Raw genomic sequence first — 17,773 nt, forward strand, 5'->3', positions numbered from 1 at the left:
AGAACAATACATTTCAGTAAGAGTTTCAATGCATGCTTTTCATCAAAGCTACACAGGTTAAGAATAAAACACCATCTTTGTGTAAGGTAAATACATGGGTAACCACAGACTCCTCCTGCAGTGTGATGAGCTAAGAATCATCAGATAGAGACAGGTGAAGTATTCCCTTGGCCATATTTTATTGTGAGCAGGTGTGGCAGACTTGGCATAATTTGCCTAATAATTCAAACACCTCAATCTGATGGGTGAATCAAGTCTGGGACATAACAGTAGGCAAAAAACACAGTAGTGCACACAATGACAAGGTGCAAGAAGTTTATACTTTTATGCTTTCAAGATAAAGTTCCAAAAGTTACATGTCTCATCCTATTTTCTGATTTTTCCTTAAATTTATCATTCAAAACAAACATATTTGGCATGTGCACAACTGTATTTCTAAACAAATACTGAAAACAAAATTTTTTTGCACATTTCAAAAGAGAATGGTTTTGGTAACTAGAATAGAGTTCTAAAAAGTTTTTGATGAGCCATGGATAATTGAAGTCTAATGCATTAACTAGTCTTTACTTCTTATGGCCCTTCATGCACATTAGTTTCAATATGCTCATTAAAATACTCATATTGGAAAAATTTATAGTACAATCTTGGCAAAAATTTATGAACTCCAGCATGCATCCGACAAAGCTTTTAGAGTCGCTGTTTAAGTATGAGACTAGCTTCCTAAAATCATACATGCGTTTTAATATCCTGAACCAATACATTTGATGCCTTATAAATCAAATCAATGACAATCCCAGAGAGTATTCTAAAAGTAGACTTAAAAGGCTGAGATAATAAGAACAGATACCAAAATATAAACATGAAGCAAAACATAGTAAAAAAATTAAAAAAAAAAGAAATGACACCAAGAATGCTTTGAACATCAGTGGAGTTTCAGCTGCCCTGAAAAGAATACAATGCTATTTTGCTAAATCCATCATCTAGACACATAAATGGATGTTTAGGGGAGGAAGAAGATTTGTATTTGCTAGAAGTAGCAGTCATATAGCACGACTACAAATTTATGAAGTTGGAACAATCTAATGACTTATACACCAAGTACTTCTGGGACAAAGAGAAAAGAGCATGTCCATAACATTCTTTGATAAAGCCTAATATATTTGGACAAGTGCTATGATTTGATTGCCTATTTTATTCTTTTCCTTTTAAGAGACTAGGAGCCTTGGCAGTTTCCTGAGTTCTTCAGATTCATTTAAACAGAAAGCTAATGTTCTCTTGATCTCTGAGGTGAGTTACTTCAACGAAATCTAAGCAAAAAAAGGTATGTGCAAGTTAATGGACTCGTTAAGATGGAAAGCTGTTATCACACCTGAGAGAAATTCAGGGTGCATAGCAAGAAACACATGATTTTGATAGAGATCAATAAAAGTGAGGTAGCCATAAAAACTTTACATTCATTAATCTATTAAATGTAAATGTCTATCTTAGCTGAAAGGTTTAAATGAGAGCAACTTCCCTGAACACATTTCATTAAGAGTAAGCACTAGAGTAAGAGCCCACACTGATATGTTTTATTCAGGATGTAAACATTAAGACCTTTTAACCTTCTTCTCACCCTTCTGTAACACTTTTACTACAGGGAGAGCAAAGTGCTTTGATCAGAAGAGTCCAAAGGATTTGCAAATTCTAACACCGTTTTAGCTCCCACTTGCTTGCAAAGGTAGTAGTTTCAATCAGCAGTTGATTAAAGCCATCCTAGAGTCTGCGGAACTACCACACTACATGAATATTCTGAGGGCTTTGCGTAGTTCCAGATCAAAATACTAAGAATTTCTGAACAGTGCATCTGGTAAGCAAACAGCTATGAAACATGGGGCATCTCTCTTAAGGGAAATAGTAACACAAAATTCTGGTTCTAGTGAATTCTGCACTAGCACAGGACCATGTGCAGATGGTATCTGGAGACTACAGCCTCTTCAGACAACCTGTTATTGTGTTCCATCAACCTCACAGCAAAAAAACCCAAGTTGTTCCTGACTTTCCATTTGTACTCGTTTTCCTGTAACTGGGCACCACAGGCAATAGCCTGGCTCTGCCTACTTTGCATCCTCCCTTTGTATTTGTAAACATCCACAAGCCTTCCTATCTATTGGATACATGGTCCCAGAATCAGACAGTTGTTTTACCTTTAATCAAACTACAAAACATTCAGGCTGATTATATTCCCCCCCATCATTAACACTGCATTATTTACAGTAATAAATAAATAAATTAGTTTACTTACTTCAAAAAGGTAACGTCCTATATATTGCAAGGAGTAGTGTTGAGCTTCAGAGAGGCACTTTTTGTTTTGTAGAGGAGAAATTTTACCACCGATGAATACATGAGTTATATTGTGCTCTGCATTTTTAGATGAACATATGGTTGCCTTTCCAGCTCTAAGAACTCTAAATAAATGTATTTAGAAAGATGTATTTACTACATTATATTAACGCTGCCTAAAGCTACAATAACATTCACAAACTACAAGCATGCAAGTGCAACTGAATAAGTCTTCTAGATGTATGACACAGCACAAACTTCATTAGAAAGATAAAAGGGAACTTAATAGCCTTCAGAAAATGAAAGAACCCATTTAATAAAACATCCTTCTCTTCAAAATTTAACAGTACTAGTTAAAATCAATGTACACCTCCAATATATCTGAAAGTTTCACCTGTGTACCTTTTCAAGTATCAAATTTGATGACAGCAGCTATAATTTATTGCATTGTCTACCCCAAAATGATGATTTTTCAGTGAAGTTTTCCTATAAATTAAGCAGATAACAAAAAATGGCACACTGCTTTTCTGAAATGTAGTATGATGTTTTCATAATGCAAATATACATTTACAGCATTGGTGCTGTCCAGTATCATATACAGAAAAGAGATTTGTTTGTCATTGGGGCACTGTTACACATAACAGTTTCTCCAGGGACAATTTCCAGACCTGTACAGCTGCAAGTGCTCCTATCTTTTAGGAAAAATGCCAGAAAAAACAAAAGGTGGAAAAATAAGATCTCATTACATTCTGGATATGCGTTCTATTTTTCATAATCCAGATATATAAAAAGAAAATGGTGCTGCTCTCACACACTTACCCATCCAACAGCTAGGCACTAAAGGCAGGAAGAGCATAGAAAGGGGATAAAAGGCAAAGTGTTGTTAAATATTAGAAAATAGGCTTTCCCAAAAGCTATAGAGTCCTTTATGACTGAAAACAGTAACTTGCTGAAGACAAAAAATATCTACCTGTTGGTGTTTTATGACTGACTAAAAGGATCCCCATGTTGAATGCATGGGAAACAGTCTGGAAAAAAACATCTTCCACAAAACTTGTTCACCTGTCTCACTGATGTTGTTCCTGTTAAAGGTTATTTCTATTGCAAGAAATAGAAACAGACAGCATTGTGCGAGACAGCATTTCAACAGTGTTATCATGAACATCTACATAAGCAGTTTTCATGGAAAAAGAAACAACATTTTTCACAAGCATAGCAGGACACAGTAAGCTCTCCCACTCAGCCAAAATAAGCATACTTAAAATATTTTCAGTTGGCAAAAATCAGAAGATAGCAATTTTAATTACCTCCCCCCTTCCTTATGAAATACAGACAGAGATACATTCTGTGATGTAGCACACAGCCCTGTACTATGATCCACCAGAAAAAATGCACCTCCCTTCTTGGCTGTGCATGTGTGACCTGAGCAGTCCTAACTAACTGGGATCTCAATAGAGAGCTGGACAGTATCTGAATAAATGGGAAGCTCTGAAAGAGTGTCAGGAGATGTTCCTTTTACTGTACCAGATGCAAGCAGTACTTAAATATGCACTGCTTTCAATTCAGGAGTAGAATTTAAAGCAATGAATTCAAATGTGTAGGAAGAGTATAGAAAAGGAACATAAGTTCTCAGAATTCTTGTACTTTAGTTTTATCTTTCTTTCTTTCCTTCCTTGCTTCTTTTAGTTTCATCTTTCTTTCTTTCCTTCCTTGCTTCTTTCCTTCATTTTCCTTCATATTTCTGTCCTCCCCTTCTAAACTATGTATTTACAACATTCCAGAATCATCTGTTGTAGTACAAATTACATCTTCAGAGCTACAAGAATCTGTTACATAGATGTGACACAAAGACTGATCAGGTCAGTAACAGTGCAGCCAATATCCATAAGACAGTCAGATCATCCAGCCAAGTGAAATAAAGTATCCAGTTCCAACTACTATTTAAATCTAACACCCACACAAAATAAAAACTGTAAATCTTGCCTCATGAAGGAAGTTTCTGTTAGCAGCTTACTTGATAAAAACATATGCATGTTATTTTTAACACTTTACTAAAAGACGGCAAGAAAAGCAGTAATGTTACAGATTTAAAGTCATCGTAAAGCATGGAAATATATTAATGAAAATAATTCAGAGTTTGGATAGCTGGAGGTTGTTATGGACCAAATTAACTAAGATGGAACTCCTACCTTCTAATACATGGCATTCGTTTATCACCTCTCTTAACAAGGAGGACAACTTTCCATCTGTGGAAGGCCCCTGGAGCACTAGAGTTTGTCAGTTCTTCACGCCATCTTTTAGGTGCAGATTGCATTTGAGGTGAATAATGGGTGTCTCTTTCAATTTCATATCCCCATTCGTACGTTGCTTCATCAAGCCATCTGCCACTTTCAGCACTATTAATTATGTACTCCTTAGTTAGTACCCACTTTCCTAAAAAGAAAATGAACTGTCAACCGCAAAAGATTTTTTGTGCAGACAAATGGCAATCAACTGAAGAACTAATATAAAATTAACTTAAACCTTTCTTGTGCAAATAAAAGCTGGAATTATAAGTACCATTTTAAAAACTTCTTCCTATTACAAGAGTTCTCCACTTCAGACTTCAAAAATCTCAGAATCAAAAATCTCACAATACCATTGAAAATGATTGCTTTGTTTTCTTTTAATGATGAAGTATCTTTTTACCCTTCCTAGATAAAAATACTTGTCTATCTCCTCAAAAATCTCAAACACATTTTTTCAGCTTCCCAGATTTTGTTCTTAGGACTTTCACAGAACCTTGTTAAGCCCTTTATTTTTAATACCATTTGACACTTATACAACTGTACTACTTTACTACCTATGATTTTAAAGAACTGCACATTAAACATATAAGCTAGCATATACTGCTAGTGTAGTGAATATCAATATTCGGGGGACACACTTTTAGACTTTTTTTCTTTCCCCTTTCTTCTTTTCACATCCTTTTCTCTCATCCCTTGGCTCCACCTCCTCTGCCTCTCCTCTTTCATCTTCCACATGTATGCTTTTGATATAGTATGTAATGATATTCCCCTTTTCTCTGTCTCTCTCTCTCTTCTTACAGGTTCAGGTCAAGAGCAGTGGTTAGTACCCTGCTCCTGTATTGAAACACTACCTACAGAAGACACTGTAAGAGAAATTGACTTGAATTGTGCGAACCTAATTGGTTTCACAGAACAGCAGGGTTGACTGACAAAATGTCTCAGTGAAGGAGCACAGATGGCACTTCTACAAAACCTAGCATAGGTACCGGTAGATTTACGACTGGAAAAGGTATACTGTGCACAACCTGGATGTTAAAACCACTTTCATGAAAAGTTTCCATCTCAAAACCTCTGTCAGCTAGGAAGTACATGACAAATGGCATCCTTGACAGTATTTCTGCTGAACTCTGTGGAGTTCTAAATGTGTTTAAACATGATCTTTCTTCATTACTTGGAAAACCACACAGCAGGAATGAATATACTCTCTGCGATCAAGACTAAGAGCAATGATTATGCAAAAGTAGCACTTCTTCTGGATTAAAAAGTATTAGATGGTATTGGGGAAGATTTGCAGTTATAGAAACATGACAGAGTTTTGTGTTGCCATACAGATGCTACACGTACCATTTCCACTCTGTTCAAGAAAACATCTCCAAATTTTAAACTCCAAAAAGTAAGAAAACATTAACTCAAAGGTTTAAAATTCCTACGATGAAGTGCCATACCAGAAACCTATATGCATTTTAATATTTTTTCCCAATGGAAACTTCTGGTCTATCAAATTTTTGCTAGGAGTGCAATCAGAATTTTATGATAGTACAAAGAATCATACATACATACATATATATACACACACACATATTAAAAAAAAAATATATGTACATATACCCCCCACTTTCTAGCAGTAAGAGATGATTGAAAATGCTTCCTAATATGGTAGGACATCAAGGAATTTACATATATCTTTAAACCCAAATGTATGTTTAGTCATTTTTCTACTGTCTCTTAATTTAAGATTATCCATCCTAACAATTGCTTTAACACTTTGGTATAATATGATATAGGGAAGATAAAGATCATGCTTAAAAACGGTATTGTGATATCTCATAACCACAACAAATTCAAACCTCATCACAGAATCCTGACAGGTAATCAGCCTATAAAGAAATCTTATAATACAGAATTTTCATTCTAAAAGCATTTTAGTTGCTTATGTATGGGATTTCAGCATCAGGCCTTAGTTAAAGAGGAAGGACCAGAAGCTTGTGTCAGAATGGCAAGAGCTTGGAATTTTCTCTTGCTGCATAAACAGGAACTTACAGACAGTGACCTTTACTAGCAAATGTTCCATGTGAATTTGTTGTCAAAAATCCATGCTGACTACAGGTGTTCATACTCCCTCTGCCCTGTTTTAAGCGCCCAAATAATTTGGGCATGACTTCATTATCTAATATAACACAAAGTTTTCTGTTTGGGAGCAGAGGCAGATCCAACAAAGGGAGACAGCAGGAATACCATGTAGGAAAAAAACAAAACAAAACAAAAAAAGTGGACTTCACTTCATCATAACACTATGTCACAAATGAAGGTTAATGGAACAAGAAGAATGAGGGTTCATGAGACGTTCATTCACAAAATGAAAACAGATAACTAAAACCCTTTCAAGGGTCCTTTCCAGACTTATGCTGTGATGCTATGAAATTAACCAAGAAATCTTTTACTCACCAGCAGCGCAGGCAGCTAAGACCTTTTCACTCTTGCACAGCTTTTTTGCTACAAGATGTGTACAATTTCTGTATTTCTAACAAAACAAAACAACACACTTGTATCACTGGAAACATTTAAATTCTTTGTCTATTTATACACAACTAACCTATTGCACAATCCTTTCTTCTAAGGCTTGCATTTTTACTTCCTGCTCAAACCCTCTTCGCTGTTTTTTAATGAACAATACCTTACTCTCTATAAAAACACAGTTCAGCTTGAACAGACATTTGAGCAGTGCCTTCTTCTCTTGTTTTTTAAATCCAGTTATTTGTATTATCCTTTTCTGGCTGCCACTTTCCATCTGTTGAAAGAGAGAACAATCAAAAGGGAACATTAACTCACAAAATATACACCATGAAAAGTTGCTTGCAAGGCCTGACTAGTATTTACTACTTCTCTTCCAATAAAACGGGAAAACACACCAAAAGGAATGAATACTGGTACACCACATTTTAGCTCTCACTGCCTGCCGCAGCAAAGACACCTGAAAGGCGGTAACGGACTAGCCTGACACCCTCAAACTGCAGCCTGCAGTGGGCCGAGCCCCCAGGTCTGGCATCTCCTTTCCGCACCCAAATGCCCGGAGGTTCAGTCCTTCGAACCCCTGCTCCGCTGTCGGAAGTGCGGGCCGACCTCCCATCGCCCCGCAGGGGGAACCCCGCCGCCCCGATGCGCCATCGAGGCGCGGCAGGCTGGCGGCAGTCCCGCTCAGGGGGTGAAGAGCGAGCCCCCCGGCTGCGGCGGGGAGCCCTCCGGCGCTCCCGTACGGAGGCCATGGGAACGGGTGCTGTGCCAGAGCCTTACAGTGCAGTGCGGTGCGGTTCTGTGCTCCGCTCCGCTCCGGCCCATCTCGCTGCCCGCCAGGCGCCGCAGCCCAGCGTGTTCCCGCCTTCCCCCGCCCCGCCCCCGGATGTGGCGGAGCGGCCGTTCCGGGACGTTGTTACTGACGCTCCGCGGTCGCCGGGGCTGCCGGCGAGGAGCCGCAGCGGGATCCCGGCCGGGTAAGTGGCCCCGGTGGGGCTGCCCTTCCCTTCCCGTTACCGTGCGGCCGGGCCTTGGCGCCGAGCGGGACACGGCTGGGGTCCGCTGCGGCCGCCCGCGGAGCACCGGCGTTCCCCGCGGCCGCCTTCTCTCCTGTGCGGCATGGCAGCGCGCTGCGCAGTGCCCGGGCTCCCCGGGGTCCGAGGCGCTCGTGGGCGCTGGCACCTGCAGCGGGAAGGCGGCGCCGAAATCCCTCTGAGGCGGCCCCGGCGGCGCAGCGCTCCAGGCCCGGGTTCGGCGCGGAGCGGGAAGGGGCGGTCCTCCCTTAGAGCGAGGGGAGGGGGTCCCCTCGAGGCGCGGGGAGGCGGGGGCAGGCTGGGGGCGGGTGGCGGAGGGCGAGCTGGAAAACGCGACGACGCTGTTTCGGAGTCTGGGAATCACCGTCGCTGTTGCTCGGCAGAACTAAAATTGTGAAAGGCGGTCTGGCAGGGGTGTGTGTTGGTCTATAGACAAGCTAGAACAGGCTGACTGTAAGAGTCAGGAAAGAGACCAGGGATTTCTGACCTTCAGTACCATTTTCTCAGTATACTGGAGAAACTTTTCGAAGTTTCAAAGCCACATGATGGCTGGTCCTCACAGGGCAGGTGAGCAGATACTGCTACAGCCAGATAATGAAGCCACATGTTTTTGGTGAGGGCTTTCTGCCCTTTTGATGAAGGGAAGGCATTCTTGCCCCTCTGATGAAGTTGGTAGAAACTTTCGTTACGAGAGTCAATGCTTGATTTTTTTTCAATTACAAAGCAATATGAAGAGATCAAAATAATATTCAGCTTGTACCTCAAGCAAGCGGTGTAGAATTTAGAAATGTAGAAATGCCAAGATTTGCTGTTTGTGAAACTTTGTTCCAGTGTCCTGCAGTTTATTTTGGTCCCTTCTGTATTTGAGAGATGGCTTTTGACTATTTCTGTCGTGTAATTCAGTGAACAGATAGTGCACAAGAAATCTGTTGGTGCTTCCTAGCAAACAGAAGTACCTTTGTAGAACACTTTTATTCGGTTTTTCTACAGTTTGGGAGTAGAATACATGCATTCAAGAAAAAAAGAAAAAGACTGAAATGCCTCTTTAGACAACTGAATTGTACTTTCCCCCCTTCCATATAAATCTCATGTGACAGTGGACAAGTCACTCTGTACTCATTGAAGTAGCTCTTTCATATTTAAGACCTGTAAATTGAGATAGGTACAACAAAATTCACAAGTGCTGAGTCTTTATCACTGCAGCTTAGGTCAATAGAAGCTATGCTTTGAGCTCACCACTGCTATAAAACATAGGTATTCCTGAAACTCCGAAACCACATAGCTGCAGACATCTAAAATCTGACAGTAGATTGGACACTTGGTTTAAATCTGAGTTTCCCAGATTCCAAAACAGAAAAACAATTGTTCCAGGCCTCAGATGACTCTTGTCTTGCTGTTTATAAAGTATTCTGGTACCCCTAATGCCTACTGAAGTTTTTCCTATCTTTTGTTTCCTTAACATTGCAGTTATATTTTTGCATGCAAGCATGAAGATATAACCATCAACAACCTTTGTCACTAGTCTTTTTACAAAAATGACACTAAAAAAAATCTTAAATATTAAGAGATAATATTCAGACTACATTTATTGCTTGCACTTCTCTATTGACAATGAAGATTAGTTGCATTTTCTATTTTGTACCTGTTGCACCTTTATACTTTTACTGTTAATTTGTCAGGACTGTAAAGGTATTGATTTTAACTCTTGTAAACTTTTACTTTACTTTTAACAGTTTAATTCTTACTAACTAGGAGTAGCTACTGTTGATTACCTAACTGAAAACTAACAGCAGTTTTGTGTCACAGGACTCTTAATAGGCTGGAGAGGTCTTCAGCATATGATACTGTAAACTAACTCCTAGTGAAGGAATTGTATAAAAAGCTGTGAAGCTGTGTCAGGGGAGATTTAGATTAGATTAAGGTTCTTCACCCAGGGGGTTGTTCGGCACCGGAACAGGCTCCCCAGGGAAGTGCTCACAGCCCAACGCCTGCCAGAATTCAAGAAGTGGTGTGACTCTTGTGCAGGCCCAGGAGTTTGACTTCAATGATCTTTGTGGTCCCTTCCAGCTCAGGATATTCTTGATTCTATAATTCATACTTATATGATGACCATTTCTTATCTTTAAGAATTAACTTTTTTTCCCATGTCTCTGGCACATAAAATAGTGTGGAATCAAAATAACTGAGATCTCAAACATTTCGTATCTATTTTTTCTTTAAAATACATTGTTACCAATATGTAGCTTTAAGAAATTAAGTTTTGTAACCATTATTTCAGTGATACCTGCTAAGTTTGGATTTCACTTACTCTCTGATTCTATTATTTGGTTCATTAAAAGCCTTAAATATTTTCTTTCTTTCCATCCTTGTTGTGATCTCATTGTGGTAGCTAAGTATTTCTTATGTCTCATAGGTCTCATAGGGAGCAGGCTTTTTAACGGATGTATTTTTAAGTTCCTCTGTGTTTCTTTATTCTTTTAACATATTTGTCAAATATATAGTTCAGTTGCTCAGTATGATAAATTATATTTAAGCAGATTCTCTCTGGATTTTAGATAGTATCCACTATTACCCATTCTCTTGTACAGTACGTGTGACGTCTTTTATAAAAATTAAGAAGTGATTTTCAGTGCTACACACATGGTATTTAACTTCTAAAACTTGTAATTGCATTTTAAGAACTATCAAGAATGGCTGTACAGCTCTCATGTCCAGTTCATTAAGAAGCCAAGATCAGAGAAATATTCCTTTTCCTCTATCACAGAAAGATTTTATTTACAGTGTATCAGGTGTCCATCTCTGTCAGATCTCTTTTCTCAATTTTATTTCCTAGAATGAAAAAAAGAGAATTTTAATTTTTGTGACACTCTTCTAGTTTTCTACCTTACACTTTTTATTTCCTTTATGTTCTATGCATATTAATATTACTGCCATGTCTTCTGCCTTGAAATTTCACTTCTTGCATTTCCCACAGGTAGCTGTTTTACTTCACACAGTTATCTTTCTTCAGGCCTTATTGGTGCTGCCGCTTTCTGTGTTATCACTGTTGATCCTTGTCCATAAATCTCAGTCTGTATCTCAAAGCCTCTGCCACTTTTTCTTTAACTTTGCAAGTTAGGGTTTCTTTTTCTGTTTGTTCTTTTTGTATGTGTATGTTTTGTCCCTCATAAGTGTTTTGCCTTCCTATTTTGAAAATTTTGTGTAATTACTTGCATATATTGATAGTAATAAAGTCCATGCAAAAGCATCTTTTCCATTGTGAAGTATAATCTGACAGAATTTTTTATCTAGTGGAATATATTTTGTAGTATGTGCTTAAAATACTTGCCATCATGCAAACAAGATTATCAGTTGACTGATTAACTGAAATAATCCATTGGAGTATTTTTCTTCTGTCTCAACATAACATGTATACTTTTTAAATGATAACTCCCAATGCAATAGGCAAATATTTAGTTATCACATATTTGTAAAAAAAAAACCAGTCCTGAAACTACACTGAAAAATCAGTCATAAAATCTAAAACAGTATGAAGTGTCTCCACACTGCCTTCGTGTGGATAAAAATCTAACTTTATGCCACTTAAAGTCAATTTTTTCTTCATTATGAAACACTTTCTGGTTTTATTGAAACTGAAGGAATTTAAATTTTCTTCTGTAGTGATAAGGGATTACAAGGATTAGAAATAATACGATGTAAATCCACAGGAACTACAGGAGCTTCTTAATAGTAATAATCTTTCTATAAACATATCTGTAGTTTCTTTCATGAGCTAGTGAATAAAGGAAAGGCAGAACAAGCATTGTGAAAATTGCTGCTTTTCTTCAAGCCTTACTGATTATATAAACTCTCAGTTATCATAACTTCATACTTATTTTTAAAAACATCTTCGTGTTCTTCTCAGGATGTATCATTCATGTTTCATTCATGTAACCATTTTTGCTCCAAAGAACATTTATTTTAATGACTATTACAAGCTCAGCCTGTCTTCTCATCCCCTTGCATTCATCTGCCTTTCTGCCAGTTCACATTCTGTTAATGTAGGTCAGTGAATCAATGTCGATGGACAAATGTAGAGAGCACAGAATAGTGTTCAGCATCTTGTTCAGTAACTCTTCTGTACATGAGGCAATGCTATATTCTTCATGTCTATTAGTTCACTCAGTAATGAATTAGTGAACTGTATTTTAGTAGTGTGCTTTCAGTCTCTCATGTCTTGGACGTAGGTTTTGATTGTTTGTTTCTTTTAAAATATAGGTATGGAATGGTTTTATTTTACATTTAATACTTAACTTTCCTACCACATAAAGTTCAAGTTTCTTTTCTTTTTCTGACATGAGTTAGTCTGTTGCTGCTTCTTAGACCTTCCTAATCATATTACTGCTCTTCTGCCCCGTCCTAAATGCGCTATATACCTGCCTGGAATACTTAATTGACCTAGTTCCCCAACTGACCTTCTAATATTTTTTCCTGCATAGGAGATCTATTCTGATGTGATCAGCAATTTTTCATTCATCGAAGTCCTTTCACCTTCTTTTTTTTCTCTTTTTTTTTTGAGAATGCCTGTAAGCTCATTCACATTGTGTTTGCTGATTACTTGGTTTTTGGGTTGTAAAATGCATTTTCTTTGTCTTTTGGTATTTTGTGCTTCTCTGAGTAACTGCACTTAAAATGGTAAATGTAGGTAATGCTCAAAAATAGTGTAAATTTTTCTTAATAGTTCAATATTGTTAAATATAATCTATGTATACTATGAATATTCCAGAATGGTTTCTTCTTTGCAATAACACCTCTCTCCACCCAGTTTTATTTCTGACTAGGCTACTGCCAACAGCATGCCCAGAATGCAGATAAACATGAACCCTGGCTCACAGACATTAGAAAATCAAGTTAGACATGATATAGCCAGTGGAGTAATGTGTTACATTACACTTTCTACCTTCTCTGCAGTTCACTGTACTTGACGTCAGTATAGAGGGAAAAGGTAGAAGTGGTTGTGGATGGAAGAAGGAAAAAAGAAGTTAGGAGAAAGTATGGCATGAATTATTATAGAGTAGATAATGAAGATGCAACAAGAGCAAGAAAGTATCAAAATACCCTATAGAATATTACAGTTCTGGTTTTTTATCAGTATGTAACTGGAATATAAAATTGTGACATATGGGTATCAGACATCGATTTGCTACTTAAGGTGAGGTTCATAGAATGGGATGGGTTAGAAAAGACCTTAAAGATATCTAGTTTCAACTCACTACAAGCTCCCTTTTAAGTATTGAAAGACTTCATTTAGGTTTCTCCAGAGGCTTCTCATCCCCACACTCAACAGCCCCACCTCTCTAAGTCTGTCTTCATAGCAGAGGTACTTCAGCACTGTGATCATCTTTGTCACCCTCCTCTGGACTTGTTCAAACAGATCCATGTCCTTCTTGTGTTGGGGGTCCCAGAGCTGGATGCAGTGCCCCAGGTAGGGTCTCCCCAGGGCTGAGTAGAAGTTTGAGTGGTTAACAGAGGATCATAGAGGTTTAATTGTCCCTTAAGATGGAACACCTGTTATCAGCAGATCTTGCAGATCTTCCTTGTCCATCTGCAGGTAACTCTTCCCATGTTTTGGTGGTGCAAAGCATAAATGTAGATGGCTGTTCCACATACATGTAAAGACAATATGGCAGGAGAGGAACAAAATGGAAAAAGAGCAGGATGAGGATAAATGGGGAGACTAATTAGGAGAATTTTATGTGTAGCATATTGGAGATACATGATATTAATCTTCTGAGGTAAATCGTAAATGCTGACTAATGTGGTAAATGTGATGTGACAAAAGATAGCCAGGTTTTTGTGTGCAGCAAAAACCGCCTCCAACACACATACCTCCTCCCTTTTGATAGTCTCTGACAGACAGTTTGATTTGTCCTAAGATGAAAACACCCAGTTGGAATTGTCCTAAGGTAAGAACATCAGTTGAGAATTGCAGGAGGAACTGTCTGGTTGGTTGCATAATTGATGTACTCCAGAGATGGGAAATTGACTTTGGTGCACCTTGACCGGCAAAAGGGTATAAAATGTTGCTGGAGACTGGGCAAACTGGTCTCCCGAGCTTGCAGGTAGCTTCTGGGTGAAACACCTCCCCCTACCCCCCAGCAGGGATGCCTGCAGGGTACATCCAACCCAAAGGCAGGGAAAAAACCTTTTGGAGGTTTGAATGAAAAAGCAGTAAGATCCGGTCACATACACAGATAAAATCCTACAGTAGTTCCATAGGTAGTTTGTTGTTTTGTAATTGAGCATTCTGTAAGGCCAAAGACTGTAAACCTGTATGTTTCTAGCTGAGCCTTTGCTATAATAACCCTTTAGACCCACTTATATACTGCATTAACAATATTTAGATACTCTATTAGCTTTAATTCTAATCATAGTCATCCACATAATCCCTGTCATATTTCTTGTGCCTGACTGAGTCTTCTCTCTGCCACACTGCTATAATTGGCATAGTTGGCAGGACGACTTAATCAGGCATATTGAGCAGAGCATTTGCACACCTTTAGAAGGAAATTTGTGTGTTCAAGCACAGGAGACTAGAAGTGGACAGTATGTCATCTCTCAAAGAACTTTTACAGTAAATTAATCTGTCTGGTTTGAAAGATGCTTCCAGATACTGATTTGCTGCAATTTTTGGAGGTATAAAATAGGCCTGAATGAATTATATTTGGAAGTGTTTCCATATTTAAGTTACTTTTCAGAGTAACATATCCACGTCTTAAATCTTCTCAGTAAATATGATATTAGAATGATTTTGTCTCTGCAGGAGACAGTGTAGAATTAATCTGAGGAACTTCATCTAGTTAAAAAGGTGTATGTGTACATGCATCTGTCTTGAAATATATGGGATGGTGTAATCTGCTGTTCATGGGCTTTCCTAGAGCAAGACAGCACTCTTTGCTAATCCAGATAATTAATTAGAAAATATTTGTATAAGGTACTGACATAGTGAAGTAGGATTATGTATTCTATGCAGAAATTTCCATGGGTTTGGTTGTTTTGTTTTTTTTTATTTCAGTGAATAGATTTAGGTCACTTTATAAGGAATTAAAAGGAAAATTATGTTACGTAAAGAATTGTTAAATAAGAAACTTTGATTTTTTTTTTTAGTTTTCAGTTTCTGTGTATACAATGTAGTTTAGAATTTCTTTGTATATGCTATTAATGGACTTTAATTATAAGCTGTGTATATTTAGTCCTCAAAAGTGTCCTTTTTCACTTCATTCTTTAGTTATTCAGTGAAGTTTCTTGCACTGTGGTTTGGTTTTTAAAGACTTCAGTAATAGGACTTAATTCTTTCTGATCTGAAGATAAGAATTTAAATGTTCTCACAGGCAACAATATTCTGAGATAGAATTTGATTAGGTTTTGACTAGTTATGTGTTTTTGCTGTTGGAAGGTTGCTCTGATGGGCCATGCTACAAATACCAGCTCGGCTTCATTTATGGACCTTACTGTAGTTTTTTGTTCCTGTACCGATATTGATCTTTACCTAAAACTCCAAGTAATGTAGTTAGCAACTTCCTTTTATAACTAAATATGTCATCATAGCCATCAGCTCTGTGATGTGCCTAATCTTCTCTCTTGCAGAATTCAATATCAATTCCAAGTTATCTCAATAACAATGCAAAATGCTTCCAGAGTGTTGCTCTGTTGTACTGTGTAATCTCTGCTTCTCTTAATTTTAAAATTTTATGTTTGATAAGGCTGAAACTCTTACACATTGTTGCTTAATTTTATTCCTCTTCAGTTAATATGGGTGAAATATTCAGCTTAGAATTTCAGTGTTAGCAAATAAGCCGCTTATTTAACTTGTCCAAACATGTTGAAGGTATTGAACTTTAAGGCAAAAACATTCCTGGTCTGAAAAGGGAACACTGACAAAATCATTCAAAAGAAAAAAGAAGAATAATTTATGAAAGGAACTGTAGCTAATGATGCCATCCAGTTGCTTTAAAGTGCTTCTACCTCAACTTTAATGAATTAGATTTGTCAACAGCATATGTTTTATGCACTACTTCTAATGAAGTGGCATACCAGCACTACAGTGTACTTTGAGGTTTATTCCATCAAAGCTTTTTGCTGTCATAAAGTAGACCTTTTTAAATAATAGATACTAAAAACTACATTTAAATAACATTAAGGTTGTGACACAAACACCAAATGACAAACTTCAGGCAATTCAAAGTTAGGGCTGACAACTTGTCATTACCTTGCATTGTCATTTTTTGAAAAAAGAAGCACCCTTGCATGATTTAAGGATTGAATGTCAGACTAACTTTAAATTTCTTGGCTTTTGTGGGCTGGAGTTAGAACCTCACCATCATTTTTATATAGGTTTTTTGTGGTGTTTGGTTTTTCCTTTTTGCATATCCTCTGTTTTCAGAAAAATAATAAAAGCAGTGGAAACAGTACAGGCTTTGTTGTCTTTGTTTTTAATATAAAACACAGATGTAGGGGTATTGGTCAAATAACAAGGGCTATCCTGTTGTCAAAATTACATGCTGTTCTTTCAAACTTCCTTTGCTTTTGTCTTTGCTGATTTTCCTATGGAATTTATGAGTTACAGGAATTTTAGTCCTGGAGTACTTGAGCTAAAACCCCATAAAGTATTGAAAATTCCTAATTCTCTTCCACATAAAGAACCACTTTCTTTTTATTGAACACTGCTGCCTAAACCGAGAGTATGCAGAAGGCTTTGTTAAAAGATTTTTAATTACTTAAAATATGTGAAACAAAAGCAAGTGAACAGGATAATTTCTGTTATTTCTTACATATGCTTTCTCATCTTGTTGCTGTTAAATGTAATAGAACTTTCTGTTCAGGTATCTTAGCATGCATGTGTAAACACAGTCCTTTCAGTTCTTCTGTATGATTTCTCAAGGTTTGTAAGTCTAATGCAGGCAATCTATTATTTTCATCATCATTTTGTCAACTTAATCTAGCATAAACTGGTAACTGCTGCCAAGTTGTCAGGCCTGCACCAGTCACTCACTTCAGCCCCATGCCACTATCAGTGCTCATACAGCTGCCTGGTAAATAGGGATAAATCGGCTTGCACAGGCTAAGTGGCTGGTACAGAAGGTTGGTAGGATCCTGTGAAAAAAAGGGTCAGAAAAATGTGGTCTCTCGTTCAACTTGTCTGAATCTCTTTTCTCAGTACAGTCAATCAATTTCTCACCATTCTTTTTATTGTGTTGCCATTAGTGCATGATAGTACAGAAACCTAATTTGAATAAAAAGTTGTGATCATTCCGAGAAGAACTGGCTTAGAGAGCTAAATCATCTACTGGTATGGATAAGTAGATTGTTTGAAATCAGAATAGTAGTGTCTACAACGTTTTAAATTCTTAAGATGCCATTTGACTTGGTGCATGTAAATTATGTGAGGTGATATAAATATAGGGAATGGTGAGGAATACAGACCACTTTGTGCTTAGAGGGTAATAAACTTATCCCTGGTGCACACTGTGATAGAGGAAAAAAATGGAAAAATCATTCCGGTCTGCCTTAATACTAAAAATCAAATTATTTGTTAAATACCCTCATGTGATATACAGTTGCAAAGATATTGACTTTTGA

The 17,773-nt window shown here is 37.7% G+C and overlaps 2 protein-coding genes across 10 annotated transcripts in view; one reads left to right on the forward strand and one right to left on the reverse strand.

The window, feature by feature from the left end:
- The window catches only part of SLF1 (SMC5-SMC6 complex localization factor 1), a 34,667-nt gene extending 26,407 nt beyond the window's left edge, over positions 1-8,260 (reverse strand). Inside the window, exons 1-5 of one of the 3 annotated variants that reach the window (XM_069002266.1) lie at positions 8,139-8,260; positions 7,285-7,398; positions 7,056-7,131; positions 4,512-4,755; positions 2,285-2,447 (exon numbers count right to left, since the gene is read on the reverse strand). In XM_069002266.1, coding sequence (XP_068858367.1) covers positions 2,285-2,447; positions 4,512-4,755; positions 7,056-7,131; positions 7,285-7,398 — 597 coding nt within the window. In that variant the 5' untranslated portion in view covers positions 8,139-8,260. Of the gene's footprint in view, positions 1-2,284; positions 2,448-4,511; positions 4,756-7,055; positions 7,132-7,203; positions 7,399-7,901; positions 8,020-8,138 lie in introns of those variants that run through there. The other 2 variants (XM_069002265.1, XM_069002268.1) reach the window with 2 other exon arrangements.
- KIAA0825 (KIAA0825 ortholog) overlaps positions 8,011-17,773 on the forward strand; it is a 252,870-nt gene continuing 243,107 nt past the window's right edge. For 5 of the 7 annotated variants that reach the window (XR_011147825.1, XR_011147826.1, XR_011147827.1 and 2 more), the window contains exon 1: positions 8,011-8,098. The gene's annotated coding sequence lies outside the window, so the exon portion shown is untranslated. The remainder of the gene's footprint in view (positions 8,099-17,773) is intronic. The other 2 variants (XM_069002260.1, XM_069002264.1) reach the window with 1 other exon arrangement.

The sequence above is a fragment of the Aphelocoma coerulescens genome, assembly GCF_041296385.1.
Source record: "Aphelocoma coerulescens isolate FSJ_1873_10779 chromosome Z unlocalized genomic scaffold, UR_Acoe_1.0 ChrZ, whole genome shotgun sequence".
NCBI classification, from domain to species: domain Eukaryota; kingdom Metazoa; phylum Chordata; class Aves; order Passeriformes; family Corvidae; genus Aphelocoma; species Aphelocoma coerulescens.